Genomic DNA, 18,106 nt, shown 5'->3' with positions numbered 1-18,106 from the left:
TCCAACACGGGAGGGAATCTGCTCATGGCGTACGTAGCACCGCACGAAAAAAAATGACGCGTATACTATTAGTACAATTACACACACTGATTTTGCGTAAGTATGCACATGGCCGCCGTGATAGTCGACAAATATTACTACCTTTTTTATTTTATTTTATTTTATGTATTTTTTTATTCAGTGCTGAGTCAGTCTAGTAGAGGGGTGTGTCAAACTCATTTGGACATTCAAATGAGTACAAATTGTTTGCAATTATTGATTTAAAATGAGCAAACACAGGGAATAATCGACAATCTTCATCTGAATTTCATCATAAAACAGAAAGTTGGCACTCATTTAATTTCTCGGGCCACACAAAGTGATCCGGCGGGTGGGTGGGCGGATGTCAATGTATATGTATGTATATATAATAAATAGAGGAAAAAATCCCAAACCTTATCTGTTTTTGTTTGGGTGACAGCGGGGTAAGCTTCTCCTTCATCTTTGCCTGGTTCTTGATGGCCGTGGTCACGGCTCTGTTTGTCGTCGGGGGCAACGTGGAGAAGCTGCTGTGTGAGCCGCTGGCCAACCGACAACTCTTCCAGGTCACATTTTCTCTTTAAACACTTGTGGATATGAATTAACCAATGAAGTTGACACAGTTCAATCTGCAGATCATCGACACGCCTTTCCTGGTCCACCCGGCCAAGAAGAACTTCCTCCCCGGGATGCTCTTTCAGAACCCCAACATTGACTTGACCCTGGGGAGCATGTACCGGTAAATCCACGGTCGCCACGGTCGCCACGGTTGGTCACCAGTCAACTTTTTGAGGGGGATGGGCCAACTCCTTCATTTTTTTATAGGAAATGCTACGATAACAACGGCCTTTATCACGCTCTGCAACTGGAGACCATGTTCAACATCAACTCCTTCCTCAACAGAACCGTGGCAAGTATCCACTTTGTTTTCCCAATAGGGGGTCTGACACATGTGATCTAAACATACTATGCATGCTCATTTTTCATTGGCATTGACAGCCCCAGATGTCTCAACAATTTTGTTCATTTGCCCCTCCCAGATTGGACGATTAGCGCCGTCTGTGGCGGCGGAGAACCCCCCCCCCCCAAAAAAGTGTAATTCTAAGCCTCCCTTTTCAGTACAACAAAGACTTGGGCAAAGTGTTCGAGAGTGTTCAGGTGGACTTGCAGGACATCACGCTGCTGGAGCAGGCGGGCAGAGACAACCTCATCAACTTCGCCAACTCTGGAATCGGAGTCATCGACTACGAGGCTTACCTCGCCGAGGTGGATGCACTTTTTTCAAATGATCATATGGCCAAAAGCTTGAAAAATCATTTTTTTATCTTAAAAGGTGAACAAAGGGATCACACAAGTGGACCTCTTAACCTTCTCCGCTGACCTTGAACAGCAGGCTGACCAGCTGGTGAGTGTATGTGAAGCATTGGTGGTTCAGTGGTAGAATTCTCGCCTGCCACGCGGGAGGCCCGGGTTCGATTCCCGGCCAATGCAACATTCCTTTTTCCAAAAATGTGGCAAGCATTAGCGCGTCTTGTATGTAACTTTTTGTGTGTGTTTTTTTTTTTTTTTTTTGCAGCCACGTGGCGCTCTGGAAAATGCGCTAAAAGGTCACGCGAGCAGCGTTCGACTGATTCACAAAGAACTGGTGGTCCCCATGGAGCAAGCCATGGTACGTTCCGGGCGCATTTTATTTTGTGCTGGACCATATGAGGATATGTATTTTTTTCCATTATTAAAAAAAATCAGAAAAGAAAGGCATTTGCAAAAATATATATTTTTACAAATGTTATTATCTAATATATAGCATACATCATATATTTGATTAAAATAACGCAATCTATTTTTAACAGTTTCTTGTGATTCTAAAAACATTCTCAATCGTATTTGTTTTATTCATTTCGTATATTTTATACAAATGTAAACTTTGCAAATTCAATGAGAGATGTGATAAACATTTTTTCCCATATCGCCCAGCACTATTTTCATTTTAATACACGTACAGACGCAACTATATGACTTTGTTTTCACTTTTTATTCACTATGACAGAAATATGTCCGTGCCAGGGTAAGCCGCTTTTGTGGCAGTGCTTGTTTTTGTTGTTGTTGTTGTTTTGTAGCCGTGTAACCTGTGGATTTGTTCATAAACGTGGTGACCACCAAGAAAAAAAAGTAACAGTTGTAACATTTGTGTTTTTTTTGTGCAGAGTACCATGAGTCAAAGTATAAAACAGTTGCAAAAAACCTCCAGTGACCTTCCGGTGAGAAAAGCAGCCCAATTTTTCTTTGTTTATATAGATATACAATTGGACTTTTTCTACTTCATTTTTAATACACACTAAGCTTTTTTTTAAATAAAAAATGCCATTTTTAGGTGAAGGTGACCAACATCCTGAGCGCCATCGACGCAGCCGAGTACTTGATCAGCCACAACGCCTCGCACGTGGTCAAGCAAGTACGCATAACCAGAAATTCTTACCCGACGACTACCGTGTGTGTCTAAGTACGCTCGTTGCCTGCCATTGACGGCACCAGTCGTCCAAATCATTTTGTTTATTCGCCCCCTCACAGTCGAAATGCATTGGACGTACAGCGCCTTCAAAGGCACTGAAACCAGAGCATTAAATTAAAATTTTTTGTTGTTTTGTGCGTTCAGGAAACCAAAAAGTATGTCCAAAGTTTGGTGGGCTACTTCAGACAGTACACCAACTGGGTTCACAACTCTGTGAGTATTCTTTGTAAAGTGTGTGTTTTTCAAGACTGGACTACACTTTAGTTTACTTTCATGTGTTTTGTTTGTCATTCCAGCTGACTTCCGAAGTGGCGCAATGTAAACCCATCAGCAACATTGTGGACAGCATCGAGATTGTTGCCTGCAGTTTTATTGCTGATTCAGTGGTAAGAGAGACCCACTTTGTTTTCCCAATATGACTATCCACCCACTTGTTATACAAGCATTGGTGGTTCAGTGGTAGAATTCTCGCCTGCCACGCGGGAGGCCCGGGTTCGATTCCCGGCCAATGCATCATCCTTTTAATTTTTATCAATGGGATTCACAAATGCTCAACCACCATATACGACTCCATTATGATGCTGTTTTACTCCCTAATCCTATAGATAAGCATTGGTGGTTCAGTGGTAGAATTCTCGCCTGCCACGCGGGAGGCCCGGGTTCGATTCCCGGCCAATGCATCATCCTTTTAGTTTTTATCAATGGAGTTCACAAATGCTCAACCACCATCTATGACTCCATTATTGTGTTGTTTTACTCAAAAATACTACGAATTTGGTCTTCCATAAAACCAAAAGCGTAATCCAGTGGCGTTGAACAGTATTGCGTCCAGCGTCTTTTTTTCCCCCTAAAAACAAGCGGTCTTGGTAAGTTTCTAGACTAGTATATCCGCGCCCACTAGGGGGCAGTGATTACATTAGATGGGGCGGCTCTGAGACGTTACGTTACTGTGTTTGTAACTTTAAGGAGACTAAAGCTAAGAGTTCAATGCTTGTTTTTGGCCCTTTTTCTAGAATTCGTTCTGGTTCGGACTTGGGCTGAGCAGCATCCTACTTCTTCCCAGTATCATCATCTCCATCAAACTGGCCAAATACTACCGAAGGATGGACACGGAAGATGTCTTTGAAGAGTGAGTCCAAAGTTTAGTACGCTTGAGGTCCCAAACAAGAGCTGACACAATTTCAAGCAACAAAAACAAAAATTGGTGGCCAAAATAATGTCAATAACAGCTCATAAATTCATCTGGATTTGTGTCGTTTTCCACACCCAGCTCTTGTAAAGGATTTCTAGAATACATTGATCTGAAAAAATCACTGTTTAATTTTTCTCCTGGCCTTTTTCGAACCTCTATTTTGCAAATCATCTTTTTTTCCGACACCGACCTTTGACCTTCACCTCCTTTTCATTCTTGATTGGGTTCTGCTCATGAAAAATCATCTCTTTTGAATCAAACTTTCTGCTTCTACTGGACTCTCTACCTTCTGCCACTTGGCTCTGGTGTTGCATTTTGGGAAATCGGGGGGAAAATGAACAAAAAATGGATGGGGCTATCCACCGCCTGGATATTTTTCTGCAAAATGTCTCATTTTTGTTTGGGTGCTCAGTAGCTCCCCCTATAGCGATGTCCTGATGCCATTCCCTCGAGCTTGTACGACCACCGCTGACCCGAAATGGGAAGTCTCCCCTATCACCAGGTAAAAGGTCAACCTGTCACTTTAAGGGGGCCGTCCATAAAATGACCACAGACAATTCATAACTAGACTTTTAAATAAGACAAATGATCAAAACAAAGAAGCATTAAGACAAGAAAATTGATGGAACAAATGTTTTTTTTAGATTTTTCCTGATTTTGAGGATTTTTTTCAGTTTTTTTCCCTTATTAATATGTCTAGTTTTGTCTTGTGTTTTTTGTTTGCTATTGAAAATAAGATAAATGTCAGGAGTTCAAAACACTAACATTTTTTTGTCTGTTTCCACAGCGGACAAGAAAACTGGAACTGACCCGTTCATCGTCAAAAGCTGTTGCCCAACGGCTCACTGCCATTGACGGCGATAGACGTCTTCTCCAACCGCCGCCGGTTTAAATGGTTTGGACAGCTATTGCCGTCAAGTCTTGAAACTTAATCGTTCGTCAATTAACAGGGACCAACATGTACATTTTTATATACTTTTTGTTAATGTTTGTTTTTCTAATATTTAGCCTTTTTTTCTTGAAGTAGAATTGTTTTCATGTTTTGAACCTAGCTAAAAAATAGGGATAGTCAACATTAGCATTGTTTATTGTATTGCATCACAGCTGTGACTGATGATGAAAGACCACAAAGATATTCCTGAAAAAATATATCTTTGGGTCTAAAAATGTCAACTTTTTGACCAAATAAATTATTTCAAATCATGTCAAATTGGCATATAACAGGGAAAATGTCATTCCGATTTTATTTTTGGACCAAAAAGTTTACTTACTTGCCGTCATTGACAGTGATAGACGTCCAATCCGGATTGATAGTGCTGTTCTCAGGCAAACCGTTGGCTTTTTTACGCCAAAATGTGGCTCTCAGAAGTGGATTGACTGGCGCAACTCCTGGCTCGAATGCACACAGAACCCGTTGAAGTACTTTGGGATTCCGCTCTTTCGGTGAGTTCAATCATTTCATTTTTTGTCATTTTATTCGCTCATTTAAATCTTTTCCATTGCGCTTATGCTCACCCTATTTGGGGGAAATGGATGGTTCATTTTTACACGTGTAAAGTTGAACAGCTCTTGTTTAATTTCATTTAATTTAAGTTATGGACGTTCCGAACATTGTGCCAAAGGGTATAAGTACTGGAAACTCCAAATATATCATTTATGCATTTAAAAATTTAAATGGCAAGTTACTTTTGAAAACATGCAATTAACTGCGATAAAAAATTGTAATTACTTGACAGCTCCTGTTAAAATGAGATACATTGACACCAATTACAATGAGTAAAACATTTAAATTAAATGAGCCATGAAGAACCCCCCTCCAATTTTAAGAAATGGTATGTTCCAAGTCTTCCAAACTAACCGCCAAATTGCAAACAAATATAATCAACATTTTGACAAATATTAACTAAAGTGTGCACTCCTCTTAAAATGTGTCCACATAGAAAAATGCCTCACTGTTGGTTCAAAATTTTACGTAACTTTATTAAATATAAACGCAGTCACTACTAACACCGAATGGTAAACAAAGTGTGTGTGTGTGTGTGTGTATACAGGTAAAATAGAATCAAAATATTCAAAAAGTAATGTAGTAGTAGTTTTTTCTTTGTAAGAACATTCTTGCATATTTATTATAAAGTTGATAGCAAAACACCACTTGTGCATCATTGGCCGTCCCTCCCAAAATTTGGCGCTGGTTCCACGCCGGCCGTCCGTCACCCGAAAAGCTGTCAACGCCACAAACTATGAATGATTGAGGTTTTGTGTGTGCGTGCTTTGGCCCGGTGGCTAATATTAATCCATGTGACTGACTGAGCGCTTGTGTTATCCGCAAACGCAGCCGCCTACACAAAGCTGACATTTGTTAGGACTTTTTTTTCTTTTTTATCCGTAGATTTGAGTGCCCTCGACACACTTGCACGTTGTTTGGCCACTGATTTAGGAAAACAAATATCTAGCAGAGTCAACGGCACTCAATGAGTAAACAGCGGATGCTAATCGTTTAAAAAATTGGTAGCAAAATGAGCTAGTTTTGACTTTTTTATGTCAACAGAATGTTGCCCCCACTAATAGGGCTGCCCATGTTGACGACTATGGGTGATAAACCTATTTCAATTGACAACATGGTCTCATGGCGGCCATGTTGGTAGGGGCAACAGTCCCATTGATTTTGATGTATTGACGTGCAATTTATGACATGCCGACGAATCAAAGGGTCAATTCCCGTCTTTTCACCCGTCTCAATGGCGGCCATTTTGTCCAATGCGGCACACATCAAGTTTTTTTTGATGGCCAATCCCCTTCCCCGTTTTTTTCTCTCGATGGACGCTCCGACAGACTAAACACCGCCGCCTCGCTTCCGCTTTGCGTGCGTTGAAAGACGTCCTGTGTTCCCTTCGGGCCGCCGTCCTCCTCAAAGTGTTATGCCGGAGTCCCGTCGGGACCGCCTCGCCACGCCGTACATTTATAGACGTTTGTTTACTCGCCGTCCTCATTTCAGCTCAACGCCAAAAAAAAAGTAGCCATGAAGGAAGGAATTCATTCGAGAAACCAAGACGGCTAGCGGGCTAACTTTATTTGACTTTTTCAAACTACTTTCAACCGAGATATTATTATGCTAGCAAGCAACATTTTGACATGTGGTCAAGTCACCTTAACTTTAAAATGGGGCTTCCATGATTAGTTATTGACTCGGTAGCAATTCAAAGATGAGAAAATAATGATAATCAGTTTTTTGCCATTTTCCATCAGCCAACGAGCAAAACCAGTCCTTAAAAAAAGTGTTAAAAGAATTGGCCAGTTGAGCATTTTGCCCGCATGCTTCCTCAAGTACACGTTGTACCCCGACTCCCCGCCCTCTTCCCCTCCATCTTGCGTGTGGCTGGCAGTTGGGGGCGTCCCCTCACCCGAAGAAAGACACCTTTGTGCTCCCCCACTTATAAGCCATCCACGCCGACCTGCCCGACCTCCGCAAACATGAAGGTCGGAAGCGTGCTGGTCCTGCTGGCGGCGAGCGCGTGCGCGGCCGTGGCCCAGAGCGACAACAACGACGGCGACAAGCCGCACCCTCAGCGTCGCGGCGTCTGGGACGAGCCCATCCGCTTCGCCACCAAGAGCAAGGACGCCTGCACCATGGTGGTGTCGGGGGCCTCCGACTACACGCGTCTGCGCGTGTCCTGCAAGGGCCCGGCGTCGCGCTCCTACTACTGCGACTTCCAGGGTAAACCCAACACGTGCCGGGCGTACAACCTCAACCCGCGCCACTACTTCACGCAGATGATGTGGGAGCTGCGCAAGCTCCCCCACGCCTGCCAGGGCGCCAAACTCTACCGGCCGCCCATGTGTAAGAAGCACCCCGACGAGGTCCAGATGAGCTTCCTGTCCGCCTGGCCCCGGGCCGCCAAGCCGGCCAAAACGGCGCCCGCCGCCACGCAGAAGCCGCAGAAAGCCGGCGGCAAGGCGCAGCCGGGCAGGGCCGTCCCCGCCCCCGTTCCGGCCAAGAAGACCACCCCCAAGCCGGCCAGGTCGGCCACCGCGCGGCCTCCGACGGAGGCGCCCGACTCCAAGGCTTCCCGCATGGCCGACGAGTACTGCTGGAAGAGCTTACGCGGCATCTGCGCGTACGTCATCGGCTGGTTCAAGAATTGATGACCATGATGCGGGTAAGTCGCGCAAAAAAAAAAACGAGGAAAGAAAAGCAGCTTGTCGCTAGGCAGAATTCACAAGGGTCAACACGAATATGCGACTTATTTGGCAGAATTCAAAGAAAGGACACAAAAGTGCTCCATGTTGTTAGGCGGAATTCGTTGGTGCCCAAAAAGTACCCAACGAGGATGCACCTTGTTGCCGGGCGGATTTCACAGCTAAAAGTTTTAACAAGAAAAGTCTCCTTGTTGTTGGGCAGAATTCATTGGGTTCAACACCGGAAAAAATTACAAAAAAATGAAATGCGCCTAGTTGCTAGATCAAGTTAACTAAAAAGATGACAAAATTGTGCATTCTTGCTACGTCAAATTCACAAGGGTCAACATGGAAAAAGCACATTGTTGCTAGGCAGAACACACCTGGTTAACTAAATGCTGGCAAAATAACAAAGGAATGTGCCTAGGTAAATACAACTTGTTCCTAGAAAGAATCCACGGGGTAGTATTTTTAATATTGAAAAAAAAATGATGGAAGATTTATTTTTGTTAAACTAAGAATAATTTTGAACATTTCTACCGTCCTTTCAGGTGAGAAGATGGAAGGAAAATAAAAGCTGGAGTGTTGACTTTCCCTACAGCTTGTCTGGAGTTTGCTTTCTTTTTCTTTCAAACCGCACTGATCGCGTGGCGTTCAAAGACCCCCTTGTTCCCCGACAACCCGTCGACAACGCTGCCTCCCGCCAGACAGGAAGTCGTTAAGTCCTACACGCCCTGCTTGCTATTCAGATGAAAACAGAGGTGACCTGTCTTACCTGCAAACAAGCTGTTATTGTTTTTTTTAAGTACACACTTAGGTCAAGTATTTTAAAACTGACAACATTGGCTTCCATTGACAAGCCTTGACGTCTGATCCATTTTGATATGGGAGTGATGACCATGCATTGATTTTAAATTGATGACACATTCATGAAAAAGGCATTCTTGACCCTACCAAAATGGCGGCCAGGATGGGCAACATTCCCATCAAAGTCAATAGTACATTGACATTCAAATCCCGCCCCCAAACTACTAGCTTATCTCTCACGTCATTTTTTTTTAATATTAGCATCTGCTATTCATCCTGCTTGAAATGATTGGACGTTGACACACTTTTAAATGTTAATTTCAATTTAGTTTACGCAGCGAATGTAAGAACAAATACAAAAACAAGACTTTAAATACGTATAGTATGCATATTTTATTATTTTTTTGAATTAATACATACACCTCAGTGAGCTTGTACGAAGGCTTTAAACGGGTTTAATACAAAATTATAATATGTGATGGCATATTTGAGCGTCAAGGTGAAGGAGTGACAACGTCACAGCTCTGCGACAATTGTGAGCGGAACACAAATGAATGGGGTGGAAACACAAGAACCTCGTGGTGATAAGTCGTTTATTCAAAGTCCATTATTTTATCAAGTACGGTAGAGTCATATGTATCTTAGAAAATAGATGAAATTTAACAGTCAGTTTGCAGCATGGACAGGAATAAAGTGCACAAGCTGCCCCAGAAGTTGCCGCAGCGCTCCATAGCCTTCTGGCGTGCCTCCACGCCGCCGACGGTCGACGCTCCACCGGCCTCCCCTCGCCTCCGGACTGCGCGGACACCCTGGAGGTATCGATGTCCAGCTTAAAGTGGGACTGTCTGGGCGCTCCCTTGCACGCCCGCGCGCTCACCAGCGCCTTTCGGTCCGAGCACACGCCTCCTCCGAGCCGCCGGAAGGAGCGGGACACCTACCGCCAGAAGCCCCGGGGGTCGGCGTGGGATGCCGGGCAGCGACTCGGCAAGCCCTCGTAGGCGCACTCTCGGTCGGTCACGCCGCCGTGAATGCGCGCTACAGGGTCCTCGCACTTGACCGAGACTCGGACTCGTTCGCCGGGGAGTTCCTGGGAGAGCCACGTACAGTTCATGGTACCCCCGTAGTGGAAGTTTCCACGGCCGGTTGCCGCTGGAGCTCGCCGGGCAGCGGCTGTCGGATAACCGGGGCCACCGGAGGTGAGCAGCGGGACGAGGAGACAAGCGAGGGGAGTCGGCAGCATCTCGTCATCAGTGATTCGATCGTCGGAATTCCTTCCATTTATACACAGAAAAGAACCGCTGGTGAGTAAGGGCTTCCCCACATTTCCCGTAAAAATAAGATAAGAATTGAGGCATGCCCAGGCAAACAATCTCCAACTTCCCTGAATTTAAAAGGTTATATAAGACATGGGAAAACGCCAAATTCTTTACTATAGCACAATTCAAAACAAGGTTATTCTACGTTCTTTATGCCACATTAATATTAAAATCAGCAAAACATTGATTTGTGTGGTATCGGCCGATGCCAATACCGTGCCGATTCTACTTATTTAATACTAAATTGTCTACGTACTAAAATGTAAATGAAAGGATATAATAGATCAGTATGACACTGTCTTAATCGCATTGGTCGGTGTGTGCATCCATATCAAAGAAAGAAAAAATAGTTTGTTAGCTGTCCAATCCATTTTTGTGAAGGCTGGTCGCAAATGATCGTCACGTCTGAGTGAGAAACTGATTTAAATTGATGGCAGAACCATGACAAAAAGCATTCATTGCCCCTACCAACATGGCCGCCCTGAGACATCAAAAACTCGCAATTTATTTTTCTATATAATTCGGAGTTTTAACAGAACTATGGTTTTAATTCAAAAGTAGTATACAGTGACAGCAAATAAAAATGACCCCCATAAAAATGTTTCAGACCACTTTTTACTTGTTTAAATGACATGACGCCCAAGATGAATCATTTGGTTGTAGTTTATTAGTTGGTTGATTTTCAAGTGCAAACATAGAAATGGAATCATGGGTGAAATTAGTGGACCGTTGGTGGGCTAGCTTAAAAACCGTCTTGTTATCACTTGGGGGAGAAAAACAAAACAATCTAGTCATTTAAGGTGGTGTGTTTAAAAAAAAAATGCTTTTCAGTTTTCATCATTTTTCTCTTTTTCTGAAGGTTGGGAGGAATAAGTAGAATTCTGTTTTCTAGAATAGTTTTTTTTATTAGAGAGGTTCTATCTGGACTATTGTTTTCTTTTTTGTAAATATTTTTGTCTGTTTTTCTGAATATTTGCCATATTTTCAGTCATTTTAGAACATGTTTAGTCATTTTTATATTTAAACTGAGATCAGAAAAAATAGAGGAAAATACTAAAAAAACAGGAATGAGGTATTTGTAAAAACAAAATATTCTGAAAATAAATACAGGAAAAATAATTTCAAAAAAGAAAACAAATCTGAACAGAATTAAAAAAAACTCCCCCAAAAAATCAATCTTAACAGTAAAAATATTCAGAAAAATTGAAAAAAATATTCTGGGAAAAAAAAATTGGGGCGGGCACCACCAAAAATAAACAAACGCAATTTCCCCCCCCTCAAGTGAATGCAATACGTTTCCATATCTTTTACGATAGATTAAATAGTGCCCACGCGTGACACGTTAACTTCCGCCGAGCTCGGTGGTCTCGCTTTGGTTGCCGTGGTTACGCGTCGTCCCCGCCGCAGAGGAGGAGCAAGGCCTTGCGGAAGTCGCCGCCCGTATCGCCCTAAAAAAGGGAGATGTCACTTTTTTTTCTGAAAAGAATCAAGTCAAAAGGTGTCTTGAGCCAACCTTGATCATAGAATGGAGGGAGCACGCAAACATCCTCCTGAATTCGGTTCGGATGTCCAGCATGTCCACCTCGCTGCGAGTAGCCATCACCCGGATCAACGTGTTGTCGTCCGTTCCCGCCCCCTAAAAAAAAACCCACAAACGGCGCTCACGTCCGCCGCCGTTTTCGTACGCCCGGCGCTCGCCGTACCTTCATGGCGTAGTACAAAGTCTCGGCAAAGTAGGCTGGGATGCTCCGTGCGCACTTCACTGCAAAATAAATAAATAGTTATAATTTTGGGGGGAGAATAAGGTCCAAATATAACAAAAGTCATGTCTGGGTTTTATTGGAGTCAAAGTAGATGTAATGTGTAAAAAGGGGACCATTATAGGAGGGCAAAAAGTTCACATATTGCAAGATAAAAGTAATAAAATTTTAAAATATAAAGGTATTACATACAGAATGTTGCCATTTTTACAAAAAATACAGACTCAAGTCTGAATATTGTAAGACTGGAGTAATATTAAAAAAATGAGGTCCGTATTATTAATGTAATGAGTAGTGCAAATTAAAAACTAAATTAAATGTCTGAATTTTGGTTCATTTCAAAGCAAAAAGATGAATTGGCAAAAAAAATAATAAAGAGGATAAAGGAGAAGTAAATCAAAATATGAAAAGAGGCCAACATAGTTTTTTTTTCGAAAAAAAATAAGATTAAAAATGAGAATAAAATTTGTAATTATATAAAAATATGAACATATTATTTACACAGTCATCACTTAACCAGAAAAAAAAGAAAAGCGATTTAACTAGAACATAAAATCCTGCAATTTTATGGAGAAATTGTATGATACCAATCATACAAAAACATTTAATAATTATTGATGAAATTAATATTATTATGATTTTTTTTTTTACCGACGGCAAGCATGAGCTCCCTGAGACTTCCGGACGTTTCCCTCCTGATGCTCTCCTCCATCTCGTATCCTGACAGCTTCATGTAAGCGTCAAACACTGGAGGAAAAAAAATCAAATTTATATATCTTATATTAAAAAAAACCTTCAAATTGTCCATAGGAATGAGTTGTTAGTGTCCGTCTGCCCTCCGATTGGCCACATCTCCGATAATGACTGAATTGGATAAATGCTTCTAGATGTTTTTTCTGCTTTAACGCCACTAGGGGGCGGAGTTTAGGAGGGTGCCATTGGTTTGTGTGTGCGAAGGGGGCACGCTTGGAGTGACTAAAAAAAATGTAAAATAGCGGTAGAGCTATCGCAATGCTAGCCCTTCCTTATTTCTATCCTATGGGACATCCCTTCAAAATAAAATACTTGACATTTGCGTAAAAAAAAGTAAAAGCAAAAGCGACCTTTGCGGAGGTGTTGCGCGCTGCGGTTCCCCAAGATGGTGACGAAGGTCTGCTCGTCGGTGCCGAACTTGTGCTCGCCGGCCTTGAACAGGACCTGTCGCCATGGCGATCCAGTTTCAGCCACATTTAGGATCGGACGGACGGGACGCCCGAACGTACCTCGGCGTCCGTTTGGACGTTAGCCTCCTGGACGCCGCTCTGCCTGTTGGCCTGTTGAACCAACGAGCGATTAGCGCGTTAGCGTTGGGCGCTGCTAACGGCTATGCATTAAAGCGGTTGCTAGGAGAGCAGTCAGGATGAGATGTCTACCTGAAGCAGAATGACCAGGAGCCTCTTGAAGTGGCCTGAAGTGTCCCCTGAAATGTCTTCCTCCAAATCGTCGTCGTACTCTGATTTGGGAGAAAAAGAAAAAAAAAATCAGTTGGAATTTCACGAGGAAAAAAAAAGACCCAAAATCAACAGGAAGTGACTTGGCGAAAAATCAATAGTTAGTGACTAAAAAATGGTTTAGTCCAAGGGTGTCAGACTCGGGTTGGTTCGCGGGCCGCTTTAATGTCGACTTTATTTCACGTGGGCTGGACCATTTTAGATATAATATTTAGATTTTTTATATATAAAAGGATTAAAAGCCCTGAATATTCAGTTTTTTATAGATCTAAAACAATGTTTATTTGAGCTTTTTTAATATTTTTAGATTTTACAAAATGATTTTTGAACTAAAAACACAGAAAAATGGATTAAAAAATTACAATGATCGATTTAAAAGGGGGAAAATCAGGAAATTGAATATACATCTATACTCCATTTTAATTTGATCCTAAAACAGAAAGTCGGCACTCATGTTTTACTTTCCCGGGCTGCACAAAATGATGCGGCGGGCCAGATTTGGCCCCCGGGCCGCCACTTTGACACCTGTGATTTAGTCAAAGCACTCGTTTGAAGTCCAACATAGTTCTCTTGAAATACCTCACCTTGCCTGTAGGCGGCGACAATGTCCTTGACCTGTGGAGCGCTCCTGGAGGCCAGGATCTCCACCAGAACCTTCTCGTCCGTGCCCGCCCCCTAGCGGACAAAATGGTCACAGTCACGCCGGGGAAAACTCAAAAGCGGTCACCGTACAAGCTCACCTTGACGGCGTTGCGAAGGCTCGTGACGTCATACGCCAGGGGCGCCGTCATCAGCGACACGATCAGGGTCTCAAATTTGCCGCCCAGCTCGCCCTTCAAGTCCTGGATCAGGTCCTGCCACCCAAAACCAGAGACGCGGTTTTAAAAGTCCATATTTTAGGAGAAAATGTGCAAGTCTTTGGTCCACCTTTCCGAAGAGCGTCTTGTAGGCGGCGGTGATCTGCTGTCGCTGGGCGTTGCTTCGGGACGTCAGCAGCTGCAAGATGGTTTCCTCGTCCGTGCCTGCGGGGACAAACCGCCACACTTATCGCGTCACGTGACCAAAGAAAAAAAACCTTTGTTGTCTTCCGAAATTGACGCAGCTGCTTCCCTATCTGACCGTATTAGATCACACGCTTAACCACCGCGTCTCGTGTTTCGCTCGTGTTTGTTCGCCTACGGGCAAACGGCGGCGGCGGTGGCGACGGCGGCGGCGGCGGCGTCTCACCCAAGCCTTTCATGGACTTGTAGAGGACCTCGGCGTCGGTGCCGGAGTTGAAGTTGGCGCTGGCTTTCACGGTTCCTCGGTTGGCCTGACGCAAAAACCACAACGTTAGCGTAAAAGGCGCCCAAAAAAAGGAAAATATTATCATACCGCATCATGTTCAAAATGAGGTCATCGCTAGTAAACGGCCAATCCGTTTGAAGCGGGAGGGTGGCGGCCAATAAACGTCCGCCAGCCCTCCCTCGTCAAATGGACTGGACGCCAAGGGCAGGCGCCGAGTAGTTAGCTGATGCTAATCTTTTAAAAAATGACTATTTTAAGTGGCAATGATAGGAACGTGACCCTCCCAACATGGCCGCCTTGAGGCTGTTTTGGCGGGAGCGTTGAAAGCTTTTTTTCTGCCGTCAATTGAAAGGACTTTTCACGAATGGACGTCCAATCTATTTGAAGTAAGAGGTTGGCAGCAAATGGTTGTTGATTCATTCACAGCTAATCTGTTAAAAAGGACTTCATTTTAATGCAATGACCTGATTGGGAATGTCACCGCTATCAACATGGCTGCCCTGACGCCATATTGGTAGGGGCAAGGAGAGTTCTTTTCATGCTTTTGCTGGCAATTAAATTGTTTTTATCACTCGTAGACGTCCAATTCATTGAAGTGGGAGGGTTGCAGCACTGTCGAAAGTTTGGAGACTGAGAATATTATTTAATTGAATATCATTTTTGTTATTTATAACTAAAACAACATGCTATAGTGTAATGTTTGTGTCTTACTGCAATTTCAATAGAAAAATAAATGACCACATGATCTGTCAAATATAATATTCTGCTACATTTTTCTAACATCATCATGAACATGACATTATTGCATATTGGCAATTCATAGTTCAACCAAATATTCATGAACTTGCACCTCAGAAAGGATTTTTAAAAAATAAATTGTGTAAAATCTCACTGAATTTGAATGTGTAAAATAATGTCAACACAGAAAAAGTTTTGTTCCTAACGAGATGATGAAATTAAATGTCTGCATGTACATAATGATTTGCAGATGTGCCCTTCACATTCCATTTTTTTTCTTTTTTTTTGGGGGGGGGGGTGTCATGTCGTATAATAGTTCAACTAGTCGTGATTTAATCAGTTACTAATGGCTAACTTTTCCAAAGAATGTAGGCAAACTCATCAATACGGCGATAAGGAGGGAATGTTCACCCCCCGGCATTGTCAAAAATGGGTGACTAGATGTTTGGACAATCCACTTGCAGGAATGTAGTAAAAAAAAAAAAAAAAGATAAAATTGACTCAAAAACTAAAACAAGCGAGTATTTTGTGCATTTGCAAGTGGGAGGAATTCCAAGATGTTGATCTGCTTCCACAGAAAGTTGACAGCAGCACAAGTTGAAATCTAATCAAGATTTGCGTGCCTCTTTGGACAAAGAACAGCGATATTTGGACAAGAAGACAATGTGGAACCTTTCCATCTCCAGGCTGGACATCCATTTGGAATGTTTGAAACAAGTGAGTCATGGCAAATTTGGAGGTTGGGACCATTAAAACTTCATGTCAGACCACAAAAACATGATAAACTACTAAAAAGATGAGATCTGGCCTAAAAAAACTCGCTTAAAAGTTGACTCCCTAAGTATTTAACTCACTGCTTGCCACTGACATTGAGACACGTCCAATTCATTTTATCCAAACGACTTATCCACGATCAAAATAATTGATTTATTTCACATTTCTGGCAGTTCACGTTCTAAAATCCCCCCTAAATCTGCCATTTATAATCAAATTCATCATACTCATCAGTGAAACTCTCTGACTTGACCAAAAATCAATATCCTCTTATTTTGAAATCTGATCTATGAGATGCGGCTCACGTCTGGAATTGTTTTCACTTCCTTCTCAGGGCGTGTTCGGACTTAACGAATTTGAGATTGGTCGAGCGGGTGGGCTTCTCTTTTTTCAGTAAGTCGACCCTCCATTTGGAAAGTCGTAAACATTTGTTTATAGAGCGTCACCATGGAAACCGTAGGAGGGAAGCCCCCGGTTCGCCGCGGACGCTAACCGCACTGTTTAAACGACGACGGAGCGGCTCCACCCTGACTTTGCGGAATACGATGCTTCTCCTTTAAGAGGAGGCTGTCGTGGAAAATGCTGTTTTAAAGAAAACAGACAGTCCGTCAAACCACACCCATTGGAAGAACCCACATGAGTCATACACAAAAAACTTCCACCCTAAAAAAAAAGTTGCTTTTAACAACCATGTGATAATAGCCATCTTAAAACTTGGGGTGAACCTTCAAATTGGGGATGAGGATGATGTCAGTAGGAATCTAATTTCAAGAAGCCCTTAAAATGTGAGGTTTGCGGTGGATAAAAAAGTACTGTAGTTTGATACAAAAATATGCGGCATTAGATAGAGTAGAGCCAAAGAGTCAACTTGAATGTCTGCGGGTGTTAAATGGATGTTTACGGAGTACTAAAGTGTGTCAAGTGAGGATGAAAAAAAGGAGTGTAAGTGTTATGTAATTCGGAATAAAGTGGGCGTTGTTTAGAGAAGTCTTGATGCTTTTTTTTTTTAAATACTACTATCATGACTCATAAACATTTGCATATATAACGGGTATTGCTTATTTTACATTGTTCACTTGTATTCAAACTTTTGTTTCAAAATGTAGTTTTTAACTTTAATCCGGACGTTGCAAGAAATCGACTCACCATTTTGACTGAGTTGGTTGTTTTTCTTTTTTTTCTTCTTTTTCTATGAGAGGGAAAGAAACACATTTAGGCTCAATGAAAGAAACTTTGCCAAGTCACCGTGTCACCAGGTCGTTTGTAAGCCGAAAAGGAGCGTCGACTTACCGGAGTATTGCAGCTGTCACGCCCGGTAAGTGCGGAGAGAGAAGCGGCGAGGTGAAGCGAGAAAGGACGAGAAGGACTTCCACAGCCCAAGTGCACTCGGAAAAACTCTTCTGGGCGTGAGTCAGTGAACGCGCCACACCCCGCCGAGCGCAGTGCACCACGGGAGATGTCGTTTTTATTCGCGTATAACACAATGAAGTTGCCACTTTGCTTGTCTTCGCCTTGCTTATTCGGTGACGTTCTTAATGAAAATATTGGCGCCAACGCTAAGCATTATGGGGATGTAGTTTTTAAGCAAGTGTACGCCGAACGTAGACGTAGTAGCTGAAAAAGATAGCCTGAATTTTAAGCAGGTAATTGCCCTCTTACGTATTTTGGCTCACTAATTTAATTATATCTGTCAAAGGCATGTTTTCATATTTTTCAGTATGTTTGCGGTGCTATTCGACGCCCTTCTTCGTGAAAATTATAGCGCCACCTGCCTAAGCAATGCTATTAATGTAACTTGCATCAAAATGTCCCACATTTAAGCTTTTTGTGTGTGTCAAGAGTAGTGGGAATACGACTATGGTACTAACATTACTGCTTTTGTGTACTTTAGTTTCTCCACAGTTCAACAACCATAGTCATAAATCATAATTTATTGAACTGGCATTATAAAAAAGCTCTTATCGGCTTGCTTAGTATACGCAGGAGTCTATTTCCATGCCCTCTCTTTATCATGAATAACTAATGTTAGGAACAGGATT

General features: G+C 42.7%; 4 protein-coding genes and 3 non-coding genes across 12 annotated transcripts in view; 5 read left to right on the top strand and 2 right to left on the bottom strand.

Moving 5' to 3' along the window:
* The window catches only part of prom1b (prominin 1 b), a 13,571-nt gene extending 8,642 nt beyond the window's left edge, over nt 1–4,929 (top strand). For 2 of the 5 annotated variants that reach the window (XM_077605340.1, XM_077605339.1), the window contains 15 exons: nt 1–29; nt 461–584; nt 654–757; nt 844–928; nt 1,138–1,284; nt 1,352–1,423; nt 1,595–1,687; nt 2,066–2,083; nt 2,223–2,276; nt 2,390–2,470; nt 2,672–2,740; nt 2,824–2,913; nt 3,541–3,656; nt 4,132–4,221; nt 4,507–4,929. The exon at nt 1–29 is cut by the window's left edge and continues 124 nt beyond it. In XM_077605340.1, the coding sequence (XP_077461466.1) occupies nt 1–29; nt 461–584; nt 654–757; nt 844–928; nt 1,138–1,284; nt 1,352–1,423; nt 1,595–1,687; nt 2,066–2,083; nt 2,223–2,276; nt 2,390–2,470; nt 2,672–2,740; nt 2,824–2,913; nt 3,541–3,656; nt 4,132–4,221; nt 4,507–4,528 (1,194 nt within the window). In that variant the 3' untranslated portion in view covers nt 4,529–4,929. The remainder of the gene's footprint in view (nt 30–460; nt 585–653; nt 758–843; nt 929–1,137; nt 1,285–1,351; nt 1,424–1,594; nt 1,688–2,065; nt 2,084–2,222; nt 2,277–2,389; nt 2,471–2,671; nt 2,741–2,823; nt 2,914–3,540; nt 3,657–4,131; nt 4,222–4,506) is intronic. The other 3 variants (XM_077605341.1, XM_077605342.1, XM_077605343.1) reach the window with 3 other exon arrangements.
* Nucleotides 1,439–1,509, top strand: trnag-gcc (transfer RNA glycine (anticodon GCC)). Its single transcript has one exon. It is a non-coding gene; the product is annotated as a tRNA-Gly (tRNA).
* Nucleotides 2,970–3,040, top strand: trnag-gcc (transfer RNA glycine (anticodon GCC)). The gene has a single exon. It is a non-coding gene; the product is annotated as a tRNA-Gly (tRNA).
* trnag-gcc (transfer RNA glycine (anticodon GCC)) lies at nt 3,137–3,207 on the top strand. The gene has a single exon. It is a non-coding gene; the product is annotated as a tRNA-Gly (tRNA).
* Nucleotides 4,930–4,948: 19 nt separating the features above from the next.
* On the top strand, nt 4,949–7,862 carry fgfbp2b (fibroblast growth factor binding protein 2b). 2 transcript variants are annotated; one of them, XM_077605345.1, is made up of 2 exons: nt 4,949–5,162; nt 7,103–7,862. In XM_077605345.1, exon 2 carries the CDS (start codon nt 7,191–7,193, stop codon nt 7,860–7,862), a length of 672 nt encoding a protein of 223 aa, XP_077461471.1. In that variant the 5' UTR covers nt 4,949–5,162; nt 7,103–7,190. The 2 variants fall into 2 exon arrangements, with proteins under 2 accessions (XP_077461471.1, XP_077461470.1); XM_077605344.1 differs by having other exon boundaries at nt 5,062–5,162; nt 6,966–7,862.
* Nucleotides 7,863–9,278: 1,416 nt separating this feature from the next.
* Nucleotides 9,279–10,300, bottom strand: fgfbp1b (fibroblast growth factor binding protein 1b). Its single transcript, XM_077605071.1, is given in 2 exon segments — nt 9,279–9,453; nt 9,456–10,300. Coding segments are annotated over 2 exon segments (579 nt in total). The 5' UTR covers nt 9,943–10,300; the 3' UTR covers nt 9,279–9,361.
* Nucleotides 10,301–11,291: 991 nt separating this feature from the next.
* Nucleotides 11,292–17,593, bottom strand: anxa5b (annexin A5b). Its single transcript, XM_077605069.1, has 13 exons — nt 17,358–17,593; nt 17,214–17,256; nt 14,496–14,580; nt 14,196–14,290; nt 14,009–14,122; nt 13,853–13,943; nt 13,191–13,270; nt 13,041–13,091; nt 12,882–12,975; nt 12,430–12,525; nt 11,722–11,780; nt 11,532–11,654; nt 11,292–11,466 (listed from the first exon to the last, which is right to left on the bottom strand). The coding sequence occupies exons 2-13, from the start codon at nt 17,214–17,216 to the stop codon at nt 11,404–11,406; spliced, it is 954 nt and encodes a 317-aa protein (XP_077461195.1). The 5' UTR covers nt 17,217–17,256; nt 17,358–17,593; the 3' UTR covers nt 11,292–11,403.
* Between the last annotated feature and the right edge of the window lie 513 nt (nt 17,594–18,106).

The sequence above is a fragment of the Stigmatopora argus genome, chromosome 7 (genome assembly GCF_051989625.1).
Source record: "Stigmatopora argus isolate UIUO_Sarg chromosome 7, RoL_Sarg_1.0, whole genome shotgun sequence".
Taxonomy (NCBI): Eukaryota; Metazoa; Chordata; class Actinopteri; order Syngnathiformes; family Syngnathidae; genus Stigmatopora; species Stigmatopora argus.
This window is presented reverse-complemented; position numbering and strand designations above follow the sequence as displayed.